The sequence below is a fragment of the Zingiber officinale genome, chromosome 7B, assembly GCF_018446385.1.
Source record: "Zingiber officinale cultivar Zhangliang chromosome 7B, Zo_v1.1, whole genome shotgun sequence".
In the NCBI taxonomy this organism is placed as follows: Eukaryota; Viridiplantae; Streptophyta; class Magnoliopsida; order Zingiberales; family Zingiberaceae; genus Zingiber; species Zingiber officinale.
The window spans coordinates 98,789,980-98,816,451 of NC_055999.1; the positions used below are offsets into that span (position 1 = coordinate 98,789,980).

Sequence of the window (26,472 nt, forward strand, 5' to 3'; positions counted from 1 at the left end):
TAACACATTTATATAATGTGGTTCAGAGATCATGTACTCCTACTTCACGGCTATTTGTAAGGTGGACGATTTCAATCCGTCGGTGGATGATTCCCCGAAAAACTTTCGGCTAACTTGAGTAGCTCCTTGTGGGTGGAGAAATCTCATCATAACTTGCACAAGACTACATTAGATTATTTGACTACTTGGAGACTCTAATTAGGGTTAACTACCACTAATTTCGTCACCTTGCTCAAGCATTCCGAGCTCCACTAAATAGAGCTCGGATGGAAATATCCAAGTAATATTTTTGCCAGTAGTCAACTGCTATACTTACTAGTCGATTAACTTTCATGGATTTCGAATGTTATAGGTCAACGGCTCGATACCAATTGACTGATGAAAATACTAGTCCACTGCTATAGTAATGCTATAGCAACACTACAATAACACTATAATAGCTTGGAATTTTACTCATGCACTCGTCCTTACCTGCATAACCTAAACCTAGTCTTCTAGCCTCTTCCATCAACTTCGTGTCCCTTGGATGTCTCCCCATTCTTCATGCCTTGCCTTCTAAAGCTTCCATTAGTCTTGTCATTATTGTCGAGTCTTTCTTTGCCAAGAGGCCGCATTTCCAGGACTTCATTCATTGTCAAGTCACACTTGGACTTACATTGTCAAGGCTAGATGCTTGGGTTTACACCGCTAAGACTCACCCTTAGACTTTTCTCCTTTGCAAGATCACACTTAAACTCTCCTTGTTGCACTTGTATCTTGCACGCTCACAATGCATATCAAATACAATAATAAACCTAACTTAAACCTTTGTCCAAACATCAAAACCTAGGTACCTAGATTGCTCCAATAATCTTTCCTTTTTTTAATGTTTGGCAACCCGTTTAAGTTAGAAAAACATATAATGCAATAAACATACAATCTACACATGCGTAAGTTATGGAAACTAACCTTAGACTTCCCCTTAAATTAGGATTTCTTGGAAAGGTGTGTAGGTTTCCCACTTAAATCTAATACTTCTCCCCCTTTGCTAATCATAAAAAAGAGCTCCAATAATATCCTAATTATTAGACTCTTTGACCTCCAGTGATCATAAATATTATGTATTAATCCCCCATAAAATTACATACATGTATACCATCCTTTTGGTTAACTCCTAATGCTGAAAAATAATTTCAAACTGTATCACTCGATTGCCATAGGCCCTAGTCGATTTCCCTCATCAAAACGAGTTAAAAACCATTCTATGCTTGAAAAATACTGTTACCAATCGACTGGTCTCTGCACCAGTCGATTGATACTTTATTTCAGCCCAAATTAGCATTTCTAACACACTTTAGAAATGCACCAAAAATTTTACAGATCTTTAAAACTTTCTTAAATTTTATGGAGAGGTATATATATATATGACACAAAATCTATAAATAGCTAAATGATTCAATTGAACTTTGACCTAAAGTCCTAGTTTTGACTTCCTCTTGATGTATCTGCCTATACTAAATCGCAATGCATCCCTAGCATTAGTTTATATGGTATCTATATATCTAAAATCAATTTTCATGTAATATGAACCAAATTTCATATTTCCTTACATGAAACACATCCCATTTGTGTCAATTCCCTAGGTTTGAGACTCAAGTCCGTCTCCAAACCATTTTGACACATTTGATGACCCATCTTGAGTCCTAAGTATGGTCCATTTGAGATCCATTTACTATAAGTCCCAAAGACTCTTTGAGCTTCCCCTATAGGTGTTAACCTTAGCCACCTTCCTAGGTGACTCATTTACTATGACTAGGTCAATTCGGTGCACTTCGGGTGACACTAGGCCTACAAACCTTACCTTTTTAACCTTAGACACCTTGTCTTTGGCTAATTTCTTCTAGTCCTTAACCTTGAACACTCCATCCTTGTCATAATTATATGTCACCCTAGCATATTCCTTCTTATTGGCCTTGAATGACTCTCCCTTGACATTATCATTTGCCACCCTAGCATATGATTTCTCCTTGCACTACAACAAAAATATTAAAAGACAACGGTTAAAAACCGTTGTCGTAGGCTCTTTAAAACCGTTGTAACTGGCAGTGTTGTTAAATGTGCGGTAAAAGACAACGGTTTAAAACCGTTGTCTTTGATCACACTAGACAACAGTCATGCAACGGATTTAAAGCGTTGTCTTTTAATACCAATGACAACAGTTCTGCAACATATAAAACCGTTGTAATTGCTTTTTTACAATAATTGTGATCACAGATATGCTTTTGACAACAAATACACTGTTGTCTTTCTTCCAAATTTTGTTTTAAACCATTGTCTTTGCATACTTTTCACAACGGTTAAAAAATTGTTGTCTATGTTGATTAGAAAATGCATCACGAATAGATAAAATATTTTTTTTGCACACAAACCTGTACAACATATATACATTCACAAAACCATTGTAAACATATATGCATTCAGTTGCGTTTTATACATCTTGTCTCAACCAAAAACTGGTACAACATATATGTACATTCACTTAAGTTAAGTTTATAAACTTCTACAATTACTACAAGCTAAGCTATCCAAACATGACCATAAGTTCATGACAACCACAAAATTAAGTTTATCAAACCACAACCATGCAAATTAACTTATCCGTTTCTAAATAGATCAAGTGATCAGGATGTGCAACAATCTTCACGTACTGGTCCTTTTTCTGCATACAAAACTTCATAGACTTAGCTTGCAAACCCAACTTTATCCCTTTTCTGAAAATAAACGTCCTGGAGATTACTTTCCTTCAGGATGAAAAGAAGAAAAAAAATATTAATATGATGTGCTAGATTTCTAAAGAAGAAAGAGGGGTCATTTCTTACCTTCTAATAAGTTGAGACTTAGCCAATATCCATGATCATGATAGAGGTTTGAATACTTAAATTTAGTCCCTCAAGTTTCATTTGAATCAATGAAACCTTTGGTATTTGGTTAAGTACTCACTATGGTCCTTCTCCAGACCGAACCTGGATTCGGAAGCTTGCCCCATTATTTCATTGAACTACATGAGTTAAAAAAAACAAAAAACACAATAGAAGCTAAAATGTTAAAAGACAACATATTTTATTTATGAATATGCAAAGGTATGATAATTTAGGTTTTACCTTTATGTTTTGCATCAGACGTTGACCTTATGTAGGGCAACACCGAAACAACTTCCAAGTAAATTGCAAGTGCTAACAATGGACAAGGCACAATCTACAATTATAGAAAAAAAATCATTAGATCTTGTAAAAACAATCATATAAATAAAAGAAATGTTTATTAGATCTTGTAAAAACATGCAAGTTATTTATGATCAAAGGAGACAAGTTTCAAAATCTTGGACAATTCACTTCAGCAGGTTAAAACTGGAACCAGTCACTAATCTTGTCTGGTAGGATTGGATGGACTCTAGTTAACCTAAAATTTTCACAAGTTTAACTTGGAAAGAATAGTCAAACCTTCAAATGAAACCATAGTCCAGATTTTTCAATACAGGGGTCCTAACAATTTATAAGGTATGGCACAAATCATGAAAAAATTTAAGAGCACTGCCTAACTTACCCACAGATATCGCAGTTGTACTCCTCTTATATTTGTACATTTGGACATAGAATAGGATATCTCAATTACAATATTAATCATTGGAGAACTAAAATATTAGTTACGTATATATAAACAAGTACTTACACATGAGAAAGGGAATGAATAAGCTCCTGCAGGAAATCAGTAATAAATCCATTCTCATCCATTAGCACATGGTAATGAGTGGGTCGGGTTGTACCCTATGAAATTACAAACACCAATATAAGAAAAACTTGAATTACTTATAGCTCTTGAAATATTGAATTTATTTAGACAAATGGCAGAATTTAATCCACAAAGCAAGTTCCTGTCAAGAACATTGATAATTTAATTTTGAAAATATACCTAGTAATTCACAAAGCAAGTACTTGTAAAAAAGAAAGCACCCAAATAAAATCCACACCAACCAAGAATGCTAAAAATTTATAAATGTAAAGGCTTTAAATAGAGTACAACTTTTGAAACACAGAGCTTACAATCATGCCAGCATTAGAGCACATGTAGAAGTCATAATTCCTTGGATGACAAATTTGGTTAAAAATAATTGTCCCTGCATTTAAAACTCCATGGGAAAAAAGTAATGTCAAAACATACAATGCGCTTCATATTTGTGCATTTGCGCATGTCATGTATGAGGCTTGAAACATCACGTCGAGCTAAAAAATTAACAACAACCCAACGGGTGATTTGAGACGACTCCATCAATTTCTGAAAAAGGTATATATTTTAACTACAATAATAAACTCATTGAAAGCAAAAAAAAAAAACACCTTTTGGTTAAAATTCCATCTCCCCCTTGATGGAATAAAATCCTCTCCATTGCCAACTCTGAGCTGCAGCATTTGCTTTTGTCATAAATAACCTCAAATAATACGTAAAAATATAAATACAAAACATAAAACCATACCCGGGGAGGTTACAATACTATGCCTTCTATTTGAGTAAAAGCAGTGGCAATGCTAATGCTACATGCATGTAGGAGTGGGTGAGCATCATAATTATTGAATCTCAAAGACTATCTATCATCCAAGGATAAGCATGAAAAAACAGCATACATGTCATACCAACAAAACCAATCTTAAAGATCGATACATACCTCACTGAGGACACTTATTCATTCATAAGGCTTCAGCCTTGACTTTTCCACCAGGGAAGCTTGTTGAAATGTTGACAGTGATTTGGTATATCTTTGCAGTGAAACTAAGGAGCAGAATTGAATAGTTTGCCAAATTTGTCAGGATAAAAATAAAGGTTCTTTCAAAAAAAAAATTAAAAAAAGTGAAGTAGAATGAGCTCAAAAACCTCAAGGGGCACATATGATGGTCCTTTTGGTTTTCCAACATTTAAGCAAGGAAAATCAGCAGAGTAACACAATTGAATTCTCTGTTGTCACAAAAAATAATCATAAACAAATACTTCAATTGTATATGAATTTTCATTTCCATTTCTCAAAGGAAGGAAGCAAGACCATTCCAACCTTGAGGTAGATACAACACCATTATACAAACACTAATGGTTTTCAGAAAGCAAGATTAGTTCCAAACATAAGCAGAGAAAAAGGAGAATTCTGCAGTTCCAAGCAATAAATTCTTATCACCAAAGGAAGAAACACAGAAGTTGTACAAACTCACATTTATATAAAAGCAGCTTCTCCTAGTTCTTAAAATAATGCTTCATTACATATGCTTCAAAAATTCAAAGATTCTTATAAACCAATTGATTGCAAAATGCTGACAAATAATGAAACAACACAACCTGGAAAAACTCACATTTCATCTTTGCAAGCCTTGTCACTTACCCCAATGATTTTAAATATGTTTAATAAAATTATTTTTTTAAAAAAAATCACTTTTCCAAATAAAACCTAGGTGAGACATACCTTTCGCTCATCCTCACTGCCTCCATGTTCTTACTCATAATTGCTGCCATCCTCACTACCTCCATGTCCTAACTCAAGGAAGTAGGAAGCTGGTACACTTTTTAAGGTTAGATGAGACAGGAAGGTTTATTCATTTGTTACAAAGTTGTTCAGCTGTTCCTCTAAAGGAAGGTGAAGCGAAACCATCACAATCAAATGCTTCCTCCGTTTGCATCTATGAATTAATTGTAGCAACTTGAGTAAAAACCTTTCTTTAAAAAAACCAAAGAGTTGCTAATCAATTCACAGATCAAATAGAGATCCAAGAAATCTCAGAACTTCTTGTTTTTAAAGCAAACAGAACATGAAGTCAAAGGTTTTCTTTAGTTTTGATTGCAATCTTAGATTAATACGATTGCCTAAGGAAAAGGGAAAACAAAATTGAAATAGGAAGAGGTTGTTTGGCTAGATCAAAGATATTCGATCTGTGAACATGTACAAAGAACAGCAATAAAGCAATTTGGGGTAGAAAATTTGAGATCGGCATATAATCAAACACCTTTGATGCATCTTGTTAGTTACCAGCACTGGTCCATCTCCCACGTCCGCGGCTGGCGTCGGCCGGTGTAGAAGGAATACGATGATCAGGAAGAATGGAACGACCTCCATCTCCGATCGGCGACGAGGACCCCTCGATCATACTCGGTGCGCTTGTTCGCGTCGGAGAGCGTCTCGTAGGCCGCGTGGATCCACATGAACTCGTCAGCCGGTCCGCCGCGACCACCGCGTCCGAGTGGCATGCGCCGGCGAGACTCCAGTAAGCCACCATGATCTCGAGCCCCGATGTGGCAGCGGCGACGCCGAGCACGTCGTACAGCGTGCCAGGGCTGAGGGTGAAGTCGGGGGCACCAAAACGGCAGTGCGAACGGGAATCTGGCGATGGCGATGAGCAGAGGGGGAAAGAGGAGGAGGGAGCCCCTAAAATCCCTCCTCTCACCCCTTCTGAAGGTTTCGGTAGGAAGGTCGGGGGGGGGGGGGAGGGAGATCGTATGAGGAGAGGAGTTTAGGGTTCGGGAAGGTTAAGGGGGAAAATAGGGTGCCAAAAAATTTTCGGAGGGAATGCAAAACACTGCCACAACAAAAACTGTGAAGGGAAAAAACGGCGAAAGAAAAAAGTCAAAGACAACGGTTTTAATAAACCGTTGTCTTTGACCCCATAAGAAAGCGCTTAAAGACAACAGTTTTAGAAAACCGTTGTAAAATGTGTTGTTGATTTTACAAAAAGTCGCTTAACGACAACAGTTTTTACAAAACTGTTGTCTTTTGTTTTTTTTGAAAGCTCAAGGACAACGGTTTTGTCAAAAACTGTTGTCTTTAACCAAATTAACAACACTTCCTTCTAAAATCGTTGTCGTAGGGGTGTTGTCTTTTAACATTTTTGTTGTAGTGTTGGCATCAGAGGAACCTAATTTGATATTTTGGGTCTTTAACTATCCAAACACATGTTAAGTCCTTTAGATTCAATAATTAACCTATCTAGAACTTTCTCTAACCTATCAAGTTTTTCCCTTAAAGTTTGATTTTTCAATTCTAGGTTTTTAACCCTAGAATCAACATGTCCATCATGAACATTTGTAGACCTACCCTTTTTAGGCATGTGTCTTCCCTTTTGGGAATAATGCCTAGGTTTTCATCCACTTTCCTTCCCTTAGGCAAAGTGGTTTGAGTCTTATTAGATCTAACCTTAGCATATGATTTCCTAGGGTTATCTACCATGTTAATTCTATTCCTATCATTATACGTAAATCCATAATTATACATGAGTATATAATTTTCATTTTTCTTAAGAAGCATGTAGAAATTTGAATTTGGATTCAACTTTAAAATAGGGATTACCTTCTCTTTTACCTTGGAGCTCCCCCTTGACTTACGCTCCTATTCTTCTCCTATTTCTTCAAGTGCGCCAATTTCTTGAGCTCTCCTCTCCTTGGGCACTTAGTGTGATAGTGACCATACTCACCACACGTGAAACATCTAATATGCTTCTTCTCCTTCTTCTTCCTATAACTTATATTAGTTTCTAAATTAATGTTAGTGAATTTAGAGTTTACCTCCTTTACCCTCTTGAGCGAAGGATACTTATTCTTGTAGTGCCCCATCTTACCACACTCAAAGCATTTCATATGCCTCTTCTCGCTCTTCTTGGTAGTTGAGGTTGAGGGTTGAGCTTCCAAGATCTCCTCATCCTTGGATTGCACTTCTTCTTCTTCCTTCGAAGATGTGGATGATACTTCCTTATTTTCCTTGTCCTCCTTGGATGTTGAGTGCTCCTTAACGTCTGATTGGTCCTTCCCTTGGACCAATGAACCTTTCTCCTTGGGTTCCTCTATTCCTTGGAGTTGTGTAGGATCTTCATGGAGTGCAATCACCTTGCTCCAAAGCTCATGAGCACACTTGTACTCACCTACATGCGACACAATATTAGAAGGTAATAGATTTAATATAGTTCTAGTACCTCTTTATCCGTCTCTGATTGCTCCCTTTGCTTTTTGGTCCAATACCGAGGTCGGAGACGCTTCCCCTTCTTGTCTGTCGGACCTTCAAATGGAACTTCCAATGCGATCTAATGGTCTAAATTCATTTGGAACCAAATCTCCAACCGCTTCCTCTAATACTAGAAATCATCCTTCTCGTATGGACGTGAGATCGGAATATCCCATCCAAGAGGTCCTTCGAACTTCATCTTCCTCTAGCGCTCTCTCGGCGATTAGTCCGTAGAAGAGCGACCTGCATTGATACTACTTGTTGGGACCTTGATGTTGCTAGAGGGCAGTGAATAGCTCATCACCCAAATCGTCGTTTTCTACACTTGTTAGTGCACAACGAAAATACAAAACAAAACAAATAAATAAAAGCTAAACATAGAGGCAATAACCAAGATAATCAAACCTCTAACACATTTATGTAATATGGTTCGGATATCACTTACTCCTACTCCACGTCTGTCCGTAAGGTGGACGATACCAATCCATCGGTGGATGATTCCTCGGAGAACTTTCAGTTAGCTCGCGTAGCTCCTTGTGGGTAGAGAAACCTCATTACAACCACAAGACCATACTAGATCACTTGAGCACTTGGAGACTCTAATTAGGGTTAACTACCACTAGTTTTGTCACCTTGCTCAAGCATCTCGAGATCTATTAAATAAAGCTCGAATGGAAACATCCAAGCAATGTTTCCACCACCAGTCGACTGTCATACTTACCAATCGACTGACCTTCATGGATTTCAATGATTATAGACTAACGGCTCGATAGCAGTCGACTGATGAAAATATCAGTCAACTGCTATAGTAACGCTTCAGTAATGCTATAATAACGCTACAATAACTTAGAATTTTATCCTGAGTATAGTCTTTCATGCACTCGTCCTTGTTCACACAACCTAGACTTAGCCTTCTAGCCTCCTCCATCAGCCTCACGTCCCTTAGATGCCTCCCATCCTTCACGTCTTACCTTATGGAGTTCCATCAGCCTTGTCATTATTGTCGGGTTTTCCTTTGCTAAGAGATCGTGTCTCCATGACTTCATCCATTACCAAGTCACACTTGGACTTACTTACCAAGACTTCATGCTTGGACTTACACTGTCAAGACTCACCCTTGGATTTTCCTCCTTTGCCAAGATCATACTTGGACTCTCTTTATTGTATCTGTATCCTGCACACTCACAATGCATATCAAATACAATAATAAACCTAACTTAAACCTTTATCCAAATATCAAAACCTAAGATATCCAGATTGTCCAACAAGTATCATACATTTGTGGATCATTGCATTCTCTTATGTTAAAAAGAACATAATTTTTTCCAAAATAAGTAATTTCAAGTGGTCTTCATTTTCCTATAGTTCTAATGAATGGATTATTATTTGTATAAAGAGTTATTTTTGTTCTGGGATGATGACCTTGTCAATAATCCTTGGTTCAATTCCCATTGAACTTTAGATACCTAATTGCTAATGGGGGAGTTGTTACTAGCAGTCTTAAGGTTGATGTCGCAGTAGATTTTTCTAGGTTCATGAGGTTAACTTCTTCAAACTATTTTCTAACAATAATATTTTGATCTTCATCAAAGTATAACTCTCAATTCTCTAGTTTTGTTGTTGCTTCTCAAATTGTTCAAGTTCTATTAATTCTTCTAAAGTTATGTATATTGTCATTTCAGCAGGTATATATATGTATTCGTCTAAGTTATAAAAAATATCCACGTTGTAGTTCTTGTTGAAACATACAATTTATTTTATTTTGTTGATATACAAGTTGGTCGACTAATTGAAGATGTTGGTTACCTAGTTGTTGAAATGTTTGTTTTGAAATTTTTAAGGTTTCTTTTTCTATAATTATTTCAATATGCATGAAATTAAAGTTTGCTATTTCTTCACTTTCCTCTATTTATAAAGTAGAAGGTTTATAATCATTCAGCCTAACAGTCAAGTCGTCGGGCTGTCATGCCCGTCTTTATACATAATTGACTCTGGAGGTTGAAGAGTTTGGATTTGAGTTATGAGACTCATATTCCAATTTAGTCTTGCTAGATTTTCTGTTGATAACTCTTTTGACTTTAGGTAGTAAATACCTTTTATGTAAGAGTTTCAATGATATTATTGATATGCATCTTAAAACTATTGTTTATTTGTTTCATAATTTTTCATAAGCTGAAATTTTAATATTGATGGTCTCTTTTTCCGTTTGCTCTGGCTCTTCCTCTCCAGAAAGCTAGATCTGCTTCCCAACTCACGAGATCTAATATCTTAAGATGTAACACAAATTAGGGTTTGGGCTGGCTTGCCGGCACGACCCCTCTAACACTCAAGTTAATCATCAATCAGAAAAGGAAGAAGAAGAAGAAGACTAAAGAATAAGAAGATGAAGAGGAAATCTAATGGAAAGGAATTGCCTCCGATTGCGAGAAGAAGAGAACCAACTTATCCCTAACTTACCTCCTTCCACTCTTTATAGAACCTTCCAAAAGGGAATCTTCACATAGCTCATTAGCTACTTGCTTGAGGAATGATTAGAGGACCAGATTCAACAACCATCACCTGTTTTTTCATTCATCGATCATCACTTATTGTTAATTAGAAACTTTGGAGCATCTGATGCTCAACAGAACTTGATAATATGACTCAGTGGAATGGATCAATTTCCATAACATAGTAACTTTATTTTACTATAGCTCATCATAACAGTGTGATATTGTAACATATGGGAACATGAATATTTGGGAGATTAATATAATTTTCAAAAATATTGTAGCATCACTATAGCTACTATAACAGTATTATACTGTAACATTTGGGCACTTAGATTGCTCGGAGAAAGAATAATTTCTAGAAACATTATAGCACACTGTAGCTTCATTATAACTACTGTAGTAGTGTTGTACCATTTGAGCACTTCTTGGATTGCTCGAGAAAAGAAGGGTTTCTAGAAACACGGTAGCACACCGTAGCATCATTGTAGCTAATGTAGAATTATTGTAGTAGCTGAGAACTCGAATTGCTCGGGCATTTGGTTTTTGGAATACTGTACCAATACACTATAGCAACGATGATACCATAGCATCCAAGAATGTAATTGCTCGGGAAAATATACCGATTTTATTGTAGCATGCGGGTACTATAGCAGTATTGGTACTATGTCGTTTTACTATAGAGGTGGTGCACTGTAGCAGTTGCAGCTCCGGAGACTTTGGTTGCTTGGGTGAATTTGATCATATTGCTCTAGTGAACTGGGTTGCTTAGAGGATCCCCACCATGCATATTGATCGGAGTCACTTAACCCTATTGCTTGGCAGATGTTGGCCAGATATAAGGTTATATATATATATACGATTCGGTCCCCAACTACGATGTATCTATAGGGATTTTTCTTCTAACTAGGGTGCATAACTACAAGATATTGACTTTTGAATTGACCGTCACAAATACTTCTCAATTTACCCTAACGGTTAATGAAAACTTCCATGAGATAAATCGATCATCCCAGATTTAGTGATTATCTAATTCAATGCTGGCTTATAGTACATCTAAATCTTTGTAACTATCAAAAATATTTAGGAGATTTTTAAAATATTCTAATAAAATTATTTTATTTTTTAATAATATTCTTTAAATATTTTTAAATATTGAAGTCAGTTTACAATATACTCTTTTAGACTAAAACAATATAAAGAAAATTACAACATAAAGGACAAACAACATGAAGAAAATTACGATGCTTAAGGCTAAAACATGGGTGTGTTATCCCTCATGATCTAACAATCATAACAATGATGAGTGGTCTCTGAGATCTCTGATGAGAAAACACATTTCATTTACATGTTAAAGAAGTGCAACAAGATCCTAAAAGTTACAATTGTCGACATGGCATATGATTCAAACCAGTAAATCTCCCGGTGCGATATGTTTAGCTTTGTGAGATAAAGCAATCACTTCTTTGGGCTCTGCACCCACTTCAAATATCATGGTTGAATGAATCTCAAGCCATAACTGGAAGATACCAATGAATCAATCTACAGACTAACCAATCATTTGGATGAGAAAATTGCCTCCAAATCTTTGTACAGCTCTTTCGACTTCGACTTGAAGTCAGATGACGACGTCAAGGAAGAGCTTCCGCTTCTTTTTCCGGTCCAAAATCGAGTCAATTGGTATGTGCTACTTGAAGGATCATAAGGTGGTCCTGCTGCTTCTCTACTAAAACTAGCTCTAGCAAGTTCTCTCAGTTGTAACGGCCATGACCTTTCGCTTGCACCCGAAGCTCTTTGGGCTCGACCTCTTGGAGACATTGTACTTCCACTGTCCCCTTCCTCTTGGCTGGATGCTAGTTGCTCGGTCAGTTGTGCCATCCAGCTTGGAGGTAGAACAAGTAGAATAATTCCACCAATAGCCCTCTTTAGCCCTGAAGAGAATGTTCCCCCAGTCGGTCTCAGTCGAACAACTTGTTGATACAATGCGTGCCATTCGTTGATCAGTTGTGGAGTGAGCATGATTATAAACATAGACAGCATAAACAGTCCTATTCTCTTCTCATTGACGTCGGAAAGTTCCTTCTCGTGTAGAACTAGACAAGCCGCAAACAAACCAACTTCACTAGCGACTGAGATGATCTCTGTAAACTGCACTTTCTTTTTGATGAATGGTTTCTTCGAGGCGAGGAAAACGAGCTGGAAAGAGGTGATGGATAAAATGATCAAAGTGGGTGTCCTTGAAGGCCTACTTGATGAGTATGCACCAGCTAGAATTCCGAGAGAGACGCGTTTAACCAATTCCACAACTGTGTAGTAAATTCTGAGGATGCCGAAGAGCTTCTCAATAAAGGGGGCTTCTGAATCTTCATTTTCATCTTCAGACACAATGATTTGGTCATCGCGTTTAGCTTCATCCCCCGTCCTGCCTGAAATTTGTGTTAGCATGTATTTTGGTGGTCCTCGGAGATCCTCAAACAGTGGACCAAATTTCATTCGATTAATCGAGTCTTGTTTATTCTTCCATGACCATAGACCTCTTTTCCCAGGACCCAGGATTACGCGAATGAGCTCCTGATACCAATGGAACTCCTGTCCCTCTTGATGGACTTCTTTGTACTGGAGAAGCTTGCCCATTGCGATACCGAGTGACAGGAACAAAATCAGGGAGATAAGGATAGACGTGGAGATGCCCAAGAGTATTATTCCAACAACTAGGCTTGCCATTGTTCTCCCTGTTTCAATGAAAAGAAGAAAGTCCAATAAGAAGTTATTGTCGAAGAGTTTGATTCAGCCTAGTTGTGCAAGGTTCCAAAAACAACTCTTAGAGACACCACGACCCAATGATGGAATAACCAAACAAATCTTTGGGTAGCCATCCAAGAGATCAAGAGATCTTTTATGTTTCAAATTGAGTATGTTTCCGACATGGGTAAGGATCGAAGGTGGGGTTTTGGGAGGAAAGAGGCAAGATCAGATTTAAAATTTAACTAGAAATGCTAAATAAAAGTTCAGTCGAATTGGTAATTATCGAAAGCATGCCTACTGAAGAAGATACATCTTGATACTGATCCAGTTTGGAGTTACCTCTGATTATTGAAGCAGATGCCTGGCATATGCATGGCAAGGCAAGCAATATCAAGGATATTTCAAATCTTGGGAACACAAGGGCTCCAAACTCCTTTTGCTTTTCCGAGATCTTCCTCTTCAACTTTAAAATGCCAAGAATTGTGACATGGAGCAAGATCAACCCGCCACCTAGAACAGCTAACCAGAACATGTTTCTAGCAAAGTACTCCCATCTATGGAAACAAAGCATGGTTAGGATTATATATTCATTTGAATTGATTGAAGATGTGTTCAAATGACTACTAATAATAGCTGAGAATGGAGGATTCTGTTAGGAAACACAGCATTTCTCTCGTGATTGACCTACCTATCTGAGTTTCGTGAAATCATAATGAATTCAGCTTCAGGTTTCATATTTTGATTCTGCATATTGCAAGTGAGAATCAATCCTCTGAGAATACAATGGTTGCTATATTCCAAAAATAAAAATCTAACCTCAAGAAATGAGAAATATTCACCAGCGGTAAGTGGCTTCCCGGGTGTCAAAGGGTCCATCTCCGGTATCAGGGGTGACACTGATGGGGATCTAAAAGTTTCCAACATCCTTCTTTCCCGTACTCCGGAATAAGTTCCAAACGCAAATGTTGGGTCTTCAAAAAGTGAATTGGAGCCTGTTTCCCATGGAAGACTCATGTATGGTATACTCCACTCTATACCGATAGAAAATTCATAGTACTCTATGGGCATGCCTATTACCAGCCATCTTGATAAGGCAAAGACCTGGATATGGCACAAAATTCTCTGTAGAAAGTGAAATATAGACAATCATCATCCTGTAAAATGTCAATAACATATATATTTCTTCTTTTGCAAAACAGAAGACAGAGTGTCTACCGGGCAATTAATGAACAAAAAATGTTTATAAGCACTGAGAAGAAAAAGACTAATACAGCTCCCGAACAAAAGAACAATAAAGTAGCAAATGGAATATCATATTTGACCCGTGAATCTATCATGAAGATAGCCTATTTCTCACATTCTAATAGCAATTACCTCTTTTTATTATGTTTGCCAAAAGTGAGTTCCATGAGCAAGAGAGTGCTTTCCAAACTTATCAAGAAAATGTAAGAATAATATTGTATACATGTTAATTACTCTCCCAGGGAACAGAATGAGCTGATCGATTCACTTCATAAAAAAAGCTATTTGTTCATTGGAATTTTAAGGCAATAAAACAGGTACTAATATGAGCACAAAAAGACGTAGAAAGTCAAGGATTGTAGTGTATGTAACTTAGTGTATTACATCAAAGAAAGCAAAAAGAAACTGAAAGCATGTAAATTTGTAGTTTCAGTGATTTTCAATACTGTACCATAAGATTTCTTGAGGGTTCAGAAACAAGATATGATTTCTGTCTAGAAATTGCCCCAGAAGATATCAAACTTGAAGTAGATACCGTAAGCAGTGATGCAAACATTGATGTCAATGCTACCGCAATTGTAGCAACTATGGAAACCAATGATGATATTGTGGGCATGGAATCTGCCATGTAAAGAAATTAAGATACTTTAAAAAAAAATGTCATGCGATTACATTCATAGTTAAATGTTCAGCAAGGTAAGAATTGAAGTATGATATCAGAAAGGTACATAACTAAGAATTGCTTAGAATTTTACTTTTGTAGCTTGTAAAACAAGAAGTAGGTGAGGTCAAACTTATTGGAGCTTCAATGAAATTAGTAACTTTACAAATATTAACCTTATATAGTTTTTACTGATATGCTATTACAGTCCACGTTCCTAATAGTGTCATGTCATTTGATATGAGTAATCATTATCAAATGATACAAGCTGTTACAAAATATGTTTCTTTAATGATGTAAAATCAGTTAATATTCTTAAGAGAAACTGTATGATGTAAAGGTAGTTAACTAGTTATGTTCCTTAGAGATTAATTATTTCTGTAAAAAATCCTATTTGTGTCAACTTTGTCCAATCATATTCTTGTTGAGTATTTAAGCCTATCTCATGTTAACTGAGTGTGTCCATTATTTGTCATCTCAAATATGCAGGCACTTAGTTCCTTCAAGAATCTCCTGGTAACATACAATATACATTATAAGTACAAATGGTAGGAGATTTATTTACTATTTCTTCCAAGATTTTGGCTAACAACCAAAGAATGATAGATTTACCTATCATCTATTGCAGTTTAGGAAGGAGGCACAATAAGTGAAGTCGTATGCAATTCAGATTGATAGAATAAGAAAAATTTCGATAGACAAAGACAAGACTTACAATGTTTCACTTGTAGAATGTTAGATTGTAGGTTCTTGTTTCCAGCTATATCTACAGTTGTGTTCTCTGGAACTTCCACAGACACAATGCTATCCTCAGCATGTATTTCAATTATGTACATGCTCTTTGTTATTTCATGGAAGCTAAACACATGACAAAGGAAATTTGTCAGTAGTTAAGTTAATGAACAATTGTATAATTTAAATCAGAGGATGATAGGTTAAAAAACTACATGACATGAACTCACTAGAAGTGAAAACTCTACCTCCGCATACGTCCTCCAGAAATCATTAAAGATGATGAATTGAACTCAAAGACAGCCTTCATGAACCTTATCAGCACTGGTATTTTATGTCGTCTATTCCTCATGTTGGAAGTTGTGCTCAACTTCACAAAAGGCCTTTGATCATCTTTTTTTTAAGGATCAAAAATAAATGTATAAGAAAAATGCAGTCAATATGAAATGAATTTTCAAATTTCTCGAAGAAAAACTTCAAAAAAATCATTGAGAAACGATAATAACTTGAGATTGTTTGAAACTTCTATTACAAAGAGGATTTCAGTTCGATAAGGAACTAAGCAGTTTAAAGTTAGGTGCTTATTCAGTTGAACTCATGTATCATGAAAATGGAAGACTAAGTGGACCAAGCAGGCCATAAGTTGAATTATGTAGACAAGGTGTCTGTGGTTTTTCCAAGGATTAATGATTGTCTCATCTTTTTCCTATAATTAATCCGGAAGATTAAGCCATACAAACTATAATTTAGGATTGAAATATCACCAATCAAAACATTTCTGAACATGGACATTCAGATGCTTGAACTATATTTAAGTTGCTGACAAATTCAGGGATGTCATTCTGGTCCTTGTAGACCTATTGACCTAAATTTTAACCTCCTAGAATTGTAGGTTATATGTTATCCAGGGTGGATTATCGTAGCTGAAAGATTTGATATATAAATGCTCCTTCGAGAAGAGAGAATACCATAAAGGAAAGTGATTGGATCTGATGGAGAAACTGGAGTCCCTTGCCTACTGATTATTTTGCTTGTATCACAAAGTACAGTAATAACAGCCATACTTGGGATATTTTGTGCCTAGAAGAAACAAACATGTGAATTTAATTTCAGTGAAACAAACACCGGGTACATTGTACATGATAACAAAAGGAATGGTGTGTGTTCAAAATTCCTTACTATGTAGCCAAAGCGGCGATTTCCATGTGTACTCCTATTTGTAGGAACAAGTAAACCATTACTTGTATGAAGAATACCTAGAAGTTCTTCTGATGAATTAAGAACTGGTTCTGAGAAAGATAGATAAATTCTCAAGTCCTTCGCAATGTTTGTAGCCTCTGCTGTTCTAATCTCGCCCTTAAGTTGAAGTATCTTCTTTGGAATGCCAGTTTCCAAGCTCATGAGCACACTCCTTCTATCTGTAAATTTAAAAATGATTTAGTGTATGCGCTCTAATGCGATTGGCTTCAATATGAAGAACCAAGCAGTCTAGATGGTGCATATGCAGTCCATGTCGACAAACCAAACCAAGTAAAATCCTCGGTTACACTTATCCTAGTCCCTTCTCAAATAGTGAGGTTTGTAAAATATATTTTTTCCTACAGTTAAAATTAACTCTTGTGATTGTGAAATGGTTAAATAAGTTTAATAAGGCAAGATTTATGGTATGACGATTTATAAGGGTTAATTTAAACACTTGTTTAGTGCATGTTCAATTGTATACCTTCTATATTGTTGTCTTATGTGTATTGTTACACGTGATTTTCAATAAAATTCTCTAAGAATGAAAGCACAATCAGATGAAGTAGGCAACGTACCAAAATGAACAATGAAACTTGAATTTGATGTTCGTTTGAACGTGTTCCCTGAAACATCCTTGCAAAAGCCCCTATCCATTACTAGTACCAAGCGACCATACTGAACATCAGCTGATATAGCCACCACAAGGGCATATTCTTGTTCAGGGAGAATAACCTTAAGGGTAGATGGTATCACATATCCAGCTCCATAAACAAGAAGCTATAAGAAAGTAGAAAATCTTAAGAAGGAAGAAACAAGGGAGGAAAACAAAGAAATGAAAACATAAATGGGAAAATCGTAAAGCTTAATACTCATGGAATGATATAGGAAGAAATATTTTAAATTAAGAACATTGGGTAAGCATTGACTAAAAATTATGCACATGCAAGTCAGATAAGATGTTGTTTGGTGAAACAAACATTGTGAATAAACAGAAGAAAGGGGAAGGGATTCTCAATCATGTGTGAGAACACAAACTGCTTATAATGGATATAAAAGGGAGAACCATGTTGGAGCAACCAATGTGACCCTAAGTTTTGATTTTCGGACAAAGATTTAAGTTAGGTTATTGTTGTATTTGATATACGCTTGTGAGTATGCAGGTACAAAGGCAAAGTCCAAGTGTGATCTTGGCAAAGGAAAGCCCAAGTGTGATCTTGGTAAAGAAGAAGTCCAAGTGGGAGTCTTGGTGGTGTAAGTCCAAGTGTGTAGCCTTGGCAACATAAGTCCAAGTGTGACTTGGCAAAGATGAAATCCCGGAGAGAGGAGTTCTTGGCAAAGTTGAAGTCCCAGAAGTGAGGAGCATCTTGGCAATGAAAGACCCAACAACAAGGACAAGACCAAAGGAAACTCTTGAAGGCAAAGCGTGAAGGATGGAGAAGAATATGAGGGACGCAAGGCTGATGGAGGAGGTTAGAAAGCAAGGTCAAGTTGTGTGGGCGAGGACGAGTGTTGAGTACTTGTACTCGGGTAAAAACCCTAATGTTAGGGTTTACTAGTGACTGGTATATGTCCCAATCAACTAGTGGATGTGAAACAACAAGTATGAGTTTCTGTTTGCTCAGTCTATGGTAACCAGTCGATTGGTATGTTCATCAATCAACTAGTCCCAGTCAACTAGGAGAGAATAAAATATTTCTGTTCTTTCACCCGAAGTGGACCAGTCAACTGGTCATGACACTAGTTGACTGGTATCGAGTCGTTAGGGTGTAATGATTGATTTTCCACAGAGGCAGTCGACTGGGTGACTTTAGCAGTCAACTAGTAGCGATAAAACAGCTTGAATGTTTTCCCCCAAGCTCTATATAATAGACCTTGGGATGGCTGGTTTGGGTGACGAAATTAAAGGAGGTTAACCCCTAATTAGAGTCTCCAAGTTCTCGTGATCCAAGTGCTCTTGATCGAGGTTGCGGTGAGGTTTCTCCACTAACAAGGAGGCTTGAGCTAGCCGGAGTTCCGGGGACTAATTCATCGACAGATAGAGATCGTTCATCTTACGGATATGCCGTAGAGTAGGAGCTTTATCTCTGAACCACATTAAATGAACGTGTTAGGGCTTGTTTGTTTTCTTCTTGTCTTTATTGTTTTTGGGTTACCTTTCTACTTGTTGTTTTGTATTCCGCTATGCTAACGAGTGTAGAAAAGCGAACGAAGTGGGTGACCGTCTATTTACCCCCCTCTAGTTGGTGTCAAAGGTCCCAATAATTATTATCAGCGCTCTTGAGGGCTAACTGCCTATAGGAGCATGTGCTAGAGGAAGAAGATGGAGGCGAAAGGACCATTACGATGAGATATCTGAATCCCACCTCCATACGATCGAGAAGATTTCGAGTATTGGAGGAAGCGTTTGGAGACTTGGTTCCAAATGGATTGGGACCATTGGACCACATTGGAAGTTCCTTTCGAAGCTCCAATGTACAAGAAGGGGAAGCGCCTCCAGTCACGGAATTGGACCGAGAAGTAAAGGCTACAATCGGAGGCGGACAAGAAGGAAATTAGAATTGTATTGAATTTATTACCTTCTAATATTATGTCGCGTGTAGGTGAGTACAAGTGTGCTCATGAGTCATGGAGCAAAGTGATTGCTCTTCATAAAGATCCTACACAAGCACAAGAAGTGGAGGAGCCCAAGGAGAAGGGTCCATTGGTCCAAGAGGAGGAGAAGGACCAATCGGATGTGGAGACGAGCTCAACATTCAAATAGGAAGAAGTGGAACAGTTCACATCTTTAAGTGAGGAAGAAGAGTCCAAGACAAGTGAGGAAGAAGTCTTAGAAATTTAACTCTCAACCTCATCTACTGGGAAGAGTGGGAAGAACCACATCAAGTGCTTTGAGTGTGGAAAAATGGGATACTACAAGAGTAGGTGTACTATAAGGTAAAGTAGGTAAACCCTAAACCCGCTAGAGTTCATTTAAAATCTAATGTGGATTGTAGGAAGGATGGTGCCAAGAAGAAGAGGTGACACATCATTTGCTTCACGTGTGGTGAAAGGGGACATTACCACACGAAGTGCCCAAGGAAGGAAGCGCTTATGAAGATGGAGCGATTGAAGCAATGGAGGAGAATGAAGCCATGTGGATGCTAGTGTCAAGGGGGAGCTCTAATGGTAGGTAGGAAGGTAATCCCTAACTTGATCTTTAATTCTAATATTAATTCAAGTTTTAGGGACATGCATGCTAGAGATAACAATGTAGGTTATTTACCCATGCATAATTATGGATTCAAGTATAATGATAGGAATAAGGTTAACAAGGTGGATAACTCTAGGAAATCGTACTCTAAGGTTAGACCTAACAAAAAACCATCCACTAAGCCTAAGGAGAGGAAGGTGGTGGAAAACCTAGGTGTTAATCCCAACAAAGGGAGACACATGCCTAGGAAGGGTAGGTCTAAGATTGTCCATGGTGGACAAGTTAATTCTAGGATTAGAAACCTAGAAGTGGAGAATCAAGCTTTAAGGGGAAAGTTTGATAGGCTTGAGAGATTCAATATTGGATCTAAGGGATTAGGTATGACGTTGGGTAGTCAAAGCCAAATGGTGATAGATCCGTTTGGGATATCGGTCTTCATCAAACAAGGGTAAGGGGAAGTTACCCATGGAGCACTTTAGCGGGTATGTCATAGTAGAGTTCCCTAAGGACAAAATAAGATCACATGCAATGATTGCAAGTGTAAATGACAAGGGAGAATCCTCCAAGGCTAGAGAAGAGTCATATGCTAGGATGACATATGACTATAACAAGGAGAGGTCAAGAAATGGTAAGGGAAAGTCATTTAAGGACAATGAGAGATCAACCAAAGACAAGGAAAAGTCTAAGGTTGAGAAGAAGAAGAAGGTCAAATGGGTTGACAAATCATCACCCGAGGTGCACCATTGTGGCCTTGTATTTTTAGATAAGTCACCTAGGGAGATGGTTAATGTTAAGAGCTCTAGGGGGAGCTCAAAAAGTCATGTTGGGGCCCATGGTCAATGGATTTCAAGTGGGCCTTGCTTGGAATTTTAGATGGGTCATGGAATGTGTCAAAGGGGTTAGAGATGGACTAGTGTCTCTAATCTAGTTGGTTGGCACATTTGGGATGTGATTCATGCATGAAAATATGAAATGAGATTCCTATTGCATGGAAATTGGTTTTAGATATATAGATGTCATATAAACTAATGCTAGGAATGCATTATGATTTAGTATGGGCAGATACATCAAGAGAAAGCCAAAACTAGGACTTTAGGTCAAGATACAATTGAAGCATTTAGATAGTTTTGGGTTTTATGTCAATCTTAGGATCCGTGATAAATATATTTCTAAATATACTTTTTCCAAGAAGACAATAGTAAAACAGACATCTCCACAAAATTTGAAAATTTTTGGAAATGCATTTTGGAATGAAATTTATACCAGTCAACTACTATCAAAGACCAATCGACTCGAACACAGAATGGTTCTGTGAGGTTATTTTGATGAGAGCAGTCGTCTTGGGCATAGGGAAGTCAACTGATACAGTCTGAAATGGTTTTCAACATTAGGAAATGACCAAAATGATGGTATACATGTATATAATATTATGGGGGATTAATACATGATAATTGTGGTCATTAGAGGTTAAAGAGTCCAATAATTGGACTATTATTGGAGCTCTTTTTATGTATGACAAAGGGGGAGAAGTTTAGGTTTAAGTGGGAAACCTAAATATCTTTACAATAAATCCTAGCTTAAGGGAAGGTTAGGTGAAGGGGGAGCCTAGGATTAGGTTCCATGATATATGCATGAGTAGATTGCATATTTAATTGCATGTTATTGCATTATATGTTTCCGTAACTTAAACGGATTACCAAACATCAAAAAAGGGGAGATTATTGGAGTAATCAGTGTGACCCTAGGCTTTGATGTTTGGGCAAAGGTTCAAGTTAGGTTATTGTTGTATTTAATATGCGCTTATGAATGTGCAGGTGCAAAGGCAAAGTCCAAGTGTAACTTGGCAAAGGAAAGTCCAAGTGTGATCTTGGTAAAGGAGAAATCCAAGTGGGAGTCTTGGTGGTGTAAGTTCAAATGTGTAGTCTTAGCAACATAAGTCCAAGTGTGACTTGGCAAAGATGAAATCCCGGAGCGAGGAGTTCTTGGCAAGGTTGAAGTCCTAGAGGTGAGGAGCATCTTGGCAATGAAAAACGCACAAGACAGAATGAAACTCTTGAAGGTAAAGCGTGAAGGATGGGGAAGCATCTGAGGGACGCAAGGCTGATGGAGGAGGCTAGAAGGCAAGGTCAAGTTGTGCGAGCGAAGACGAGTGTTGAGTAATTGTACTCGAGATAAAAACCCTAATGTTAGGGTTTACCAGTCGACTGGCATATGTCCTAGTCGACTGGTGGTTGTGAAACAACAAGTGTGAGCTTCTGTTTGCTCAGCCTAGGGTCGACTGGTATGTTCATCTGTCGACTGGTCCAGTCGATTGTCAGTACCAGTCGAGAATAGAATGTTTCTGTTCTCTCAATCGAAGTGGACCAGTTGACTAGTCCTGACACCAATCGACTGGTATCGAGTCATTGGGGTGTGACGATTGATTTTCCACAGAGGCCAGTCGACTAGTGACTTTAACAGTCGACTGGTAGTGAGAAAATAGCTTGAATATTTTTCCCCAAGCTCTATATACTGGAGCTTGGGATGACTGACTTGGGTGACGAAATTAGAGGTGGTTAACCCCTAATTAGAGTCTCCAAGCTCTCATGATCCAAGTGCTCTTAATCGAGGTTGTGGTGAGGTTTCTCCACCAATAAGGAGTCTTGAGCTAGCCGGAATTTCGGGGACTAATCCACCGACGGATAGGGATCGTTACCTTATGGACACGCCGTAGAGTATGAGCTTTATCTCCGAATCACGTTAAACGAGCGTGTTAGTATTTGTTTGTTTTCTTCGTGTCTTTATTTTATTCTAGGATTAGCTTTCTACTTGTTTTGTATTCTGCTGTGCTAACGAATGTAGGAAAGCGAACAAAGTGGGTGACCGTCTATTCACCCCCCTCTAGCCGGTGTCAAAGGTCCCAACAAAACATTCTGGCAGTCAAGCAAAAGAATTAAGTTTTCTGCATACTCACACTGCAATAGCTAGGGGTGCATCTAAATCCACCTCCACCAGTGCATGGTTCACTGAAAGAAACATTTACAGACATATTTAGAGCATTTGTGAAAGATGATGCAGCCGAAAGGTGGGCAGTAGGGGAAATCGTATCTGCAGTGAAAGGACATCACAGTTAGGATTAACAAGGCATTTGGTTTCGAAAGCAGAACATGGTCAAGCATAAACAATCACAAATATTTCTAGAGCTTAATTAAGTTGAAGATACAACCCTGTGAATGGTTGTCAAGTAGATAATTTTCTGTAGTACCTTGTTGTCATGAGAGTTAATAACCTAATCCGTATTCGTATCATTTTGATGTATTTTTTCATAATATATTGGACTAGTAGCCCATATGCCAAAAGCTAACAAGTTTTGGTTTATCCATAATGCTCTTAGACAATACCAAGGAAAATTAGAACTCTATATTGACACCTATTATATAAAATAGTGATGCTAGTAGCATGTCATACTAAGATCTCAAATCAAAAGTGCAAGACAAAGATAATATAGAAACAACAAAATCATACCATGTTAAAATTAGCAAAATGTTTCAAGACAACAAAGAAAGCAAGGGAAGTTTCTTAACCAACAGTCCAGTAATAGCTAGCACAGCGAACTCTTCGAGAAGCACTGACGCAGACCTCAAACATATGATTTCCATCAAGCAGGCCTGAGTATGAAACTTTTTTCGACTTACAGGAAGATGAAGTGTAGTTATCCAACTGCTCAAACAAACAGATTAAGAAACAAGTATCAATGGAATATGTAACTTCTTTTAAAGATTGCTTGTCATACTTCAATGAGTTGTATTTGAGCTCACTATTTGTAAATTAAAATACAGAAATGATAAATTTAGTGTAAGCATGATGTGGTCTTATGGTATGAAAATGTGAACATTATTATCATGTTATTCGCTGCAGAAAATCTGATAAAAAAGTTATGTACTTATCTCATAAAGCAAGCTACTGGATACTTTAGAATTTCCATTGTGCATTCATGCGACAAAAAGATATTGCAATAATAAAATTTGGATTTTGATGAAAAGAAGAATCACAACCCAAAAATTAAGTCAATTTTTAATGGGCTCAAATTAAACTGATGCCCCTACTTCTGTAAATCATTAAGATTTTTTTTGAGGTTTTTTACTAAACTTATTGGGCATTATGATTAATCAAATATCAACATCATCACTAGGTTTTGTTTGTCTTAAACCATGGATTCAATTCTAGTATTGTGCCGAGCAGCACAGTCGAAATGCAGCATTATTATGTCTACATTTTTTTTATCAATATCCAAGATACCTAAACCCTTACCTACAATGATTTTATGTCCATCCATATTAACTATCCTATCAATTTTTTCCTCATTCTTGAGACTACATTTCATATATTTAGTTTTTCTTCTACTTAAACAATTTTAGCTTTTAAAGCTTTTCTCCGCATTCTCTTGCATACAACTTTTGCTTTGGAGTTAAATGGATTATTTAGAGAGAAAAAACATGATTTTGATTTTAGCTCAACTCTAATCATAAAATTGAACTCAATATTTGTAGACTAAAAAGAGCAATATGTGCAATTAATTTCTCTAACATCACCAATGATGTATGATTATATCTAGGAGCATGCATAACTATCTACCAATCAGTTCATAATACTGAGGGGGTGCTTGGTTGGATGGTATGAGAGTGGGGCATGGGCAAGGAATGGAAAATTGGTGCTTGGTTTGGGGAATTGGTGGTAGGTCCCACGGATTCAATCCCCGAATCATGGTAATAGGCCATTACTTAGCAAAATGGAGGGAATGAAAACCCCTCCATTCCATTCCTCACTTCTATCATTCTCATTCTCATTCTCATTCCCATTCGGGAACCAAGCACCCCCTGGAACATCTCTATTCACAATCTTTGATTTCCTTAAAAAAATCTTTGAAAATTTATTTTCGGGTGCATGACCTCAATGTCAAACTTACATCCTCTTGATCAGAAATCCAAATGTTGACAATGCATAGCAACATCCAAGTGCTGAACAAATCAACGTTTAGGAATTATAAGGAACTGCATGCATAGAAGTCACATTTCTTTTTGGAAATAGGAAAAGAATTATGACCTATCAATTCAAGGAACACAAAATTGAACTCAATATTGACACCGTGAAGAAACAATAGTTTGCAGTCTGTTGTGAAGATAATAATCCTAAAACATTCCTATCCCCCAAACCCTGTGTTTTCTTTTAGACAACCTTTAAGTATCTACTTTGAAGTAGAGACACATCTTCATCAATGAAAAATGCATCCTTCTTGATGCAAGGAAACTATATTATCTATGATATAGCACAAACTCCTTCTGATCAAACCCAGCATCTAAGGACTAGGAGCAAAGAGATAGAGCTAATGTGACTGTAATTTCAATCTAGAAACTAGCAAGCATTTTCTTAAGTTGTTCTCCAAAATAAGAACAAAAAATCCATTACAAATTGTCAGCATTTCAACCATTTGTTGTTAAGACCGTATTTGGCCCTTCATTTGCTGATACAAGTAGTTCAAGATGTTTTCAAGTGGATACACAAACAAGCAATCTAAAATTAAGCACTAAAATAGTAAAAGAAGCAGCTAATTTACAGACCTGGAGTTAAAATTTATACCTTGCAGTTCATAAATAATTTACAGATTCATGGAGTTAAGTCAATACCTTGCAGACAAAACTGCAGTTGGAACCGCATGACTCACCACCATCACTCCCCTCCCTCGCCTCGAACTGAAATGCAGCCTCGGGCGACGGGGAGAACGCCGGCGGAGCCTTCAAGAAGCTCACCTGAGACAGCACCTCGGGGAGCAGAGACGCGGCGGCCATCCAGGTAAGCAGGGGAGGCAGCCACAGAGACAAAGCTCCCCTGTTCCACCCCATCTCCGCAACAATGGGCACCTCCCTCTCTCCCCCCGGCACTTTCTTTCTCCGGACGTGGTGGAGCCTTGATGCGAGCGAGAGAAGAGCAAAGAAGGACGGAGGGGACAGTGGTATGGTGGGCCTGCTCCTCCTCTGTCTCTCACTGCAATTAATTCATTGAATTTGATTCCCCTCTCTCACCCTACTTAAACCCTCTGCGGTGAATGCAGGGGTGACTGATTTATTACCACAAGCTATGACATTAATTTCTTACCCATTCACTACTCACTTAAAAAGGTATTTCTATA

At 37.6% G+C, this 26,472-nt stretch overlaps 1 protein-coding gene across 1 annotated transcript; it reads right to left on the bottom strand.

Moving 5' to 3' along the window:
- Positions 1 to 11,724: 11,724 nt before the first annotated feature.
- Positions 11,725 to 26,332, bottom strand: LOC122006490. The gene is made up of 13 exons (XM_042562018.1): positions 25,970 to 26,332; positions 23,870 to 24,005; positions 23,260 to 23,393; positions 17,692 to 17,893; positions 17,054 to 17,292; positions 16,843 to 16,954; positions 16,123 to 16,267; positions 15,858 to 16,000; positions 14,933 to 15,102; positions 14,056 to 14,361; positions 13,928 to 13,983; positions 13,579 to 13,793; positions 11,725 to 13,226 (listed from the first exon to the last, which is right to left on the bottom strand). The coding sequence occupies exons 1-13, from the start codon at positions 26,183 to 26,185 to the stop codon at positions 12,052 to 12,054; spliced, it is 3,249 nt and encodes a 1,082-aa protein (XP_042417952.1). The 5' UTR covers positions 26,186 to 26,332; the 3' UTR covers positions 11,725 to 12,051.
- Between the last annotated feature and the right edge of the window lie 140 nt (positions 26,333 to 26,472).

Bases quoted from the DNA above. Each gene is read 5' to 3' on its own strand.
- LOC122006490 (XM_042562018.1), bottom strand. From the start codon at position 26,185: ATGGGGTGGAACAGGGGAGCTTTGTCTCTGTGGCTGCCTCCCCTGCTT. The intron at 14,362-14,932 runs GTACAGTATTGA...CACTTTCTACAG, and splicing joins AACCCTCAAGAAATCTTATG to AGAATTTTGTGCCATATCCA. The intron at 13,794-13,927 runs GTAGGTCAATCA...TTGTTTCCATAG, and splicing joins ATTTCACGAAACTCAGATAG to ATGGGAGTACTTTGCTAGAA.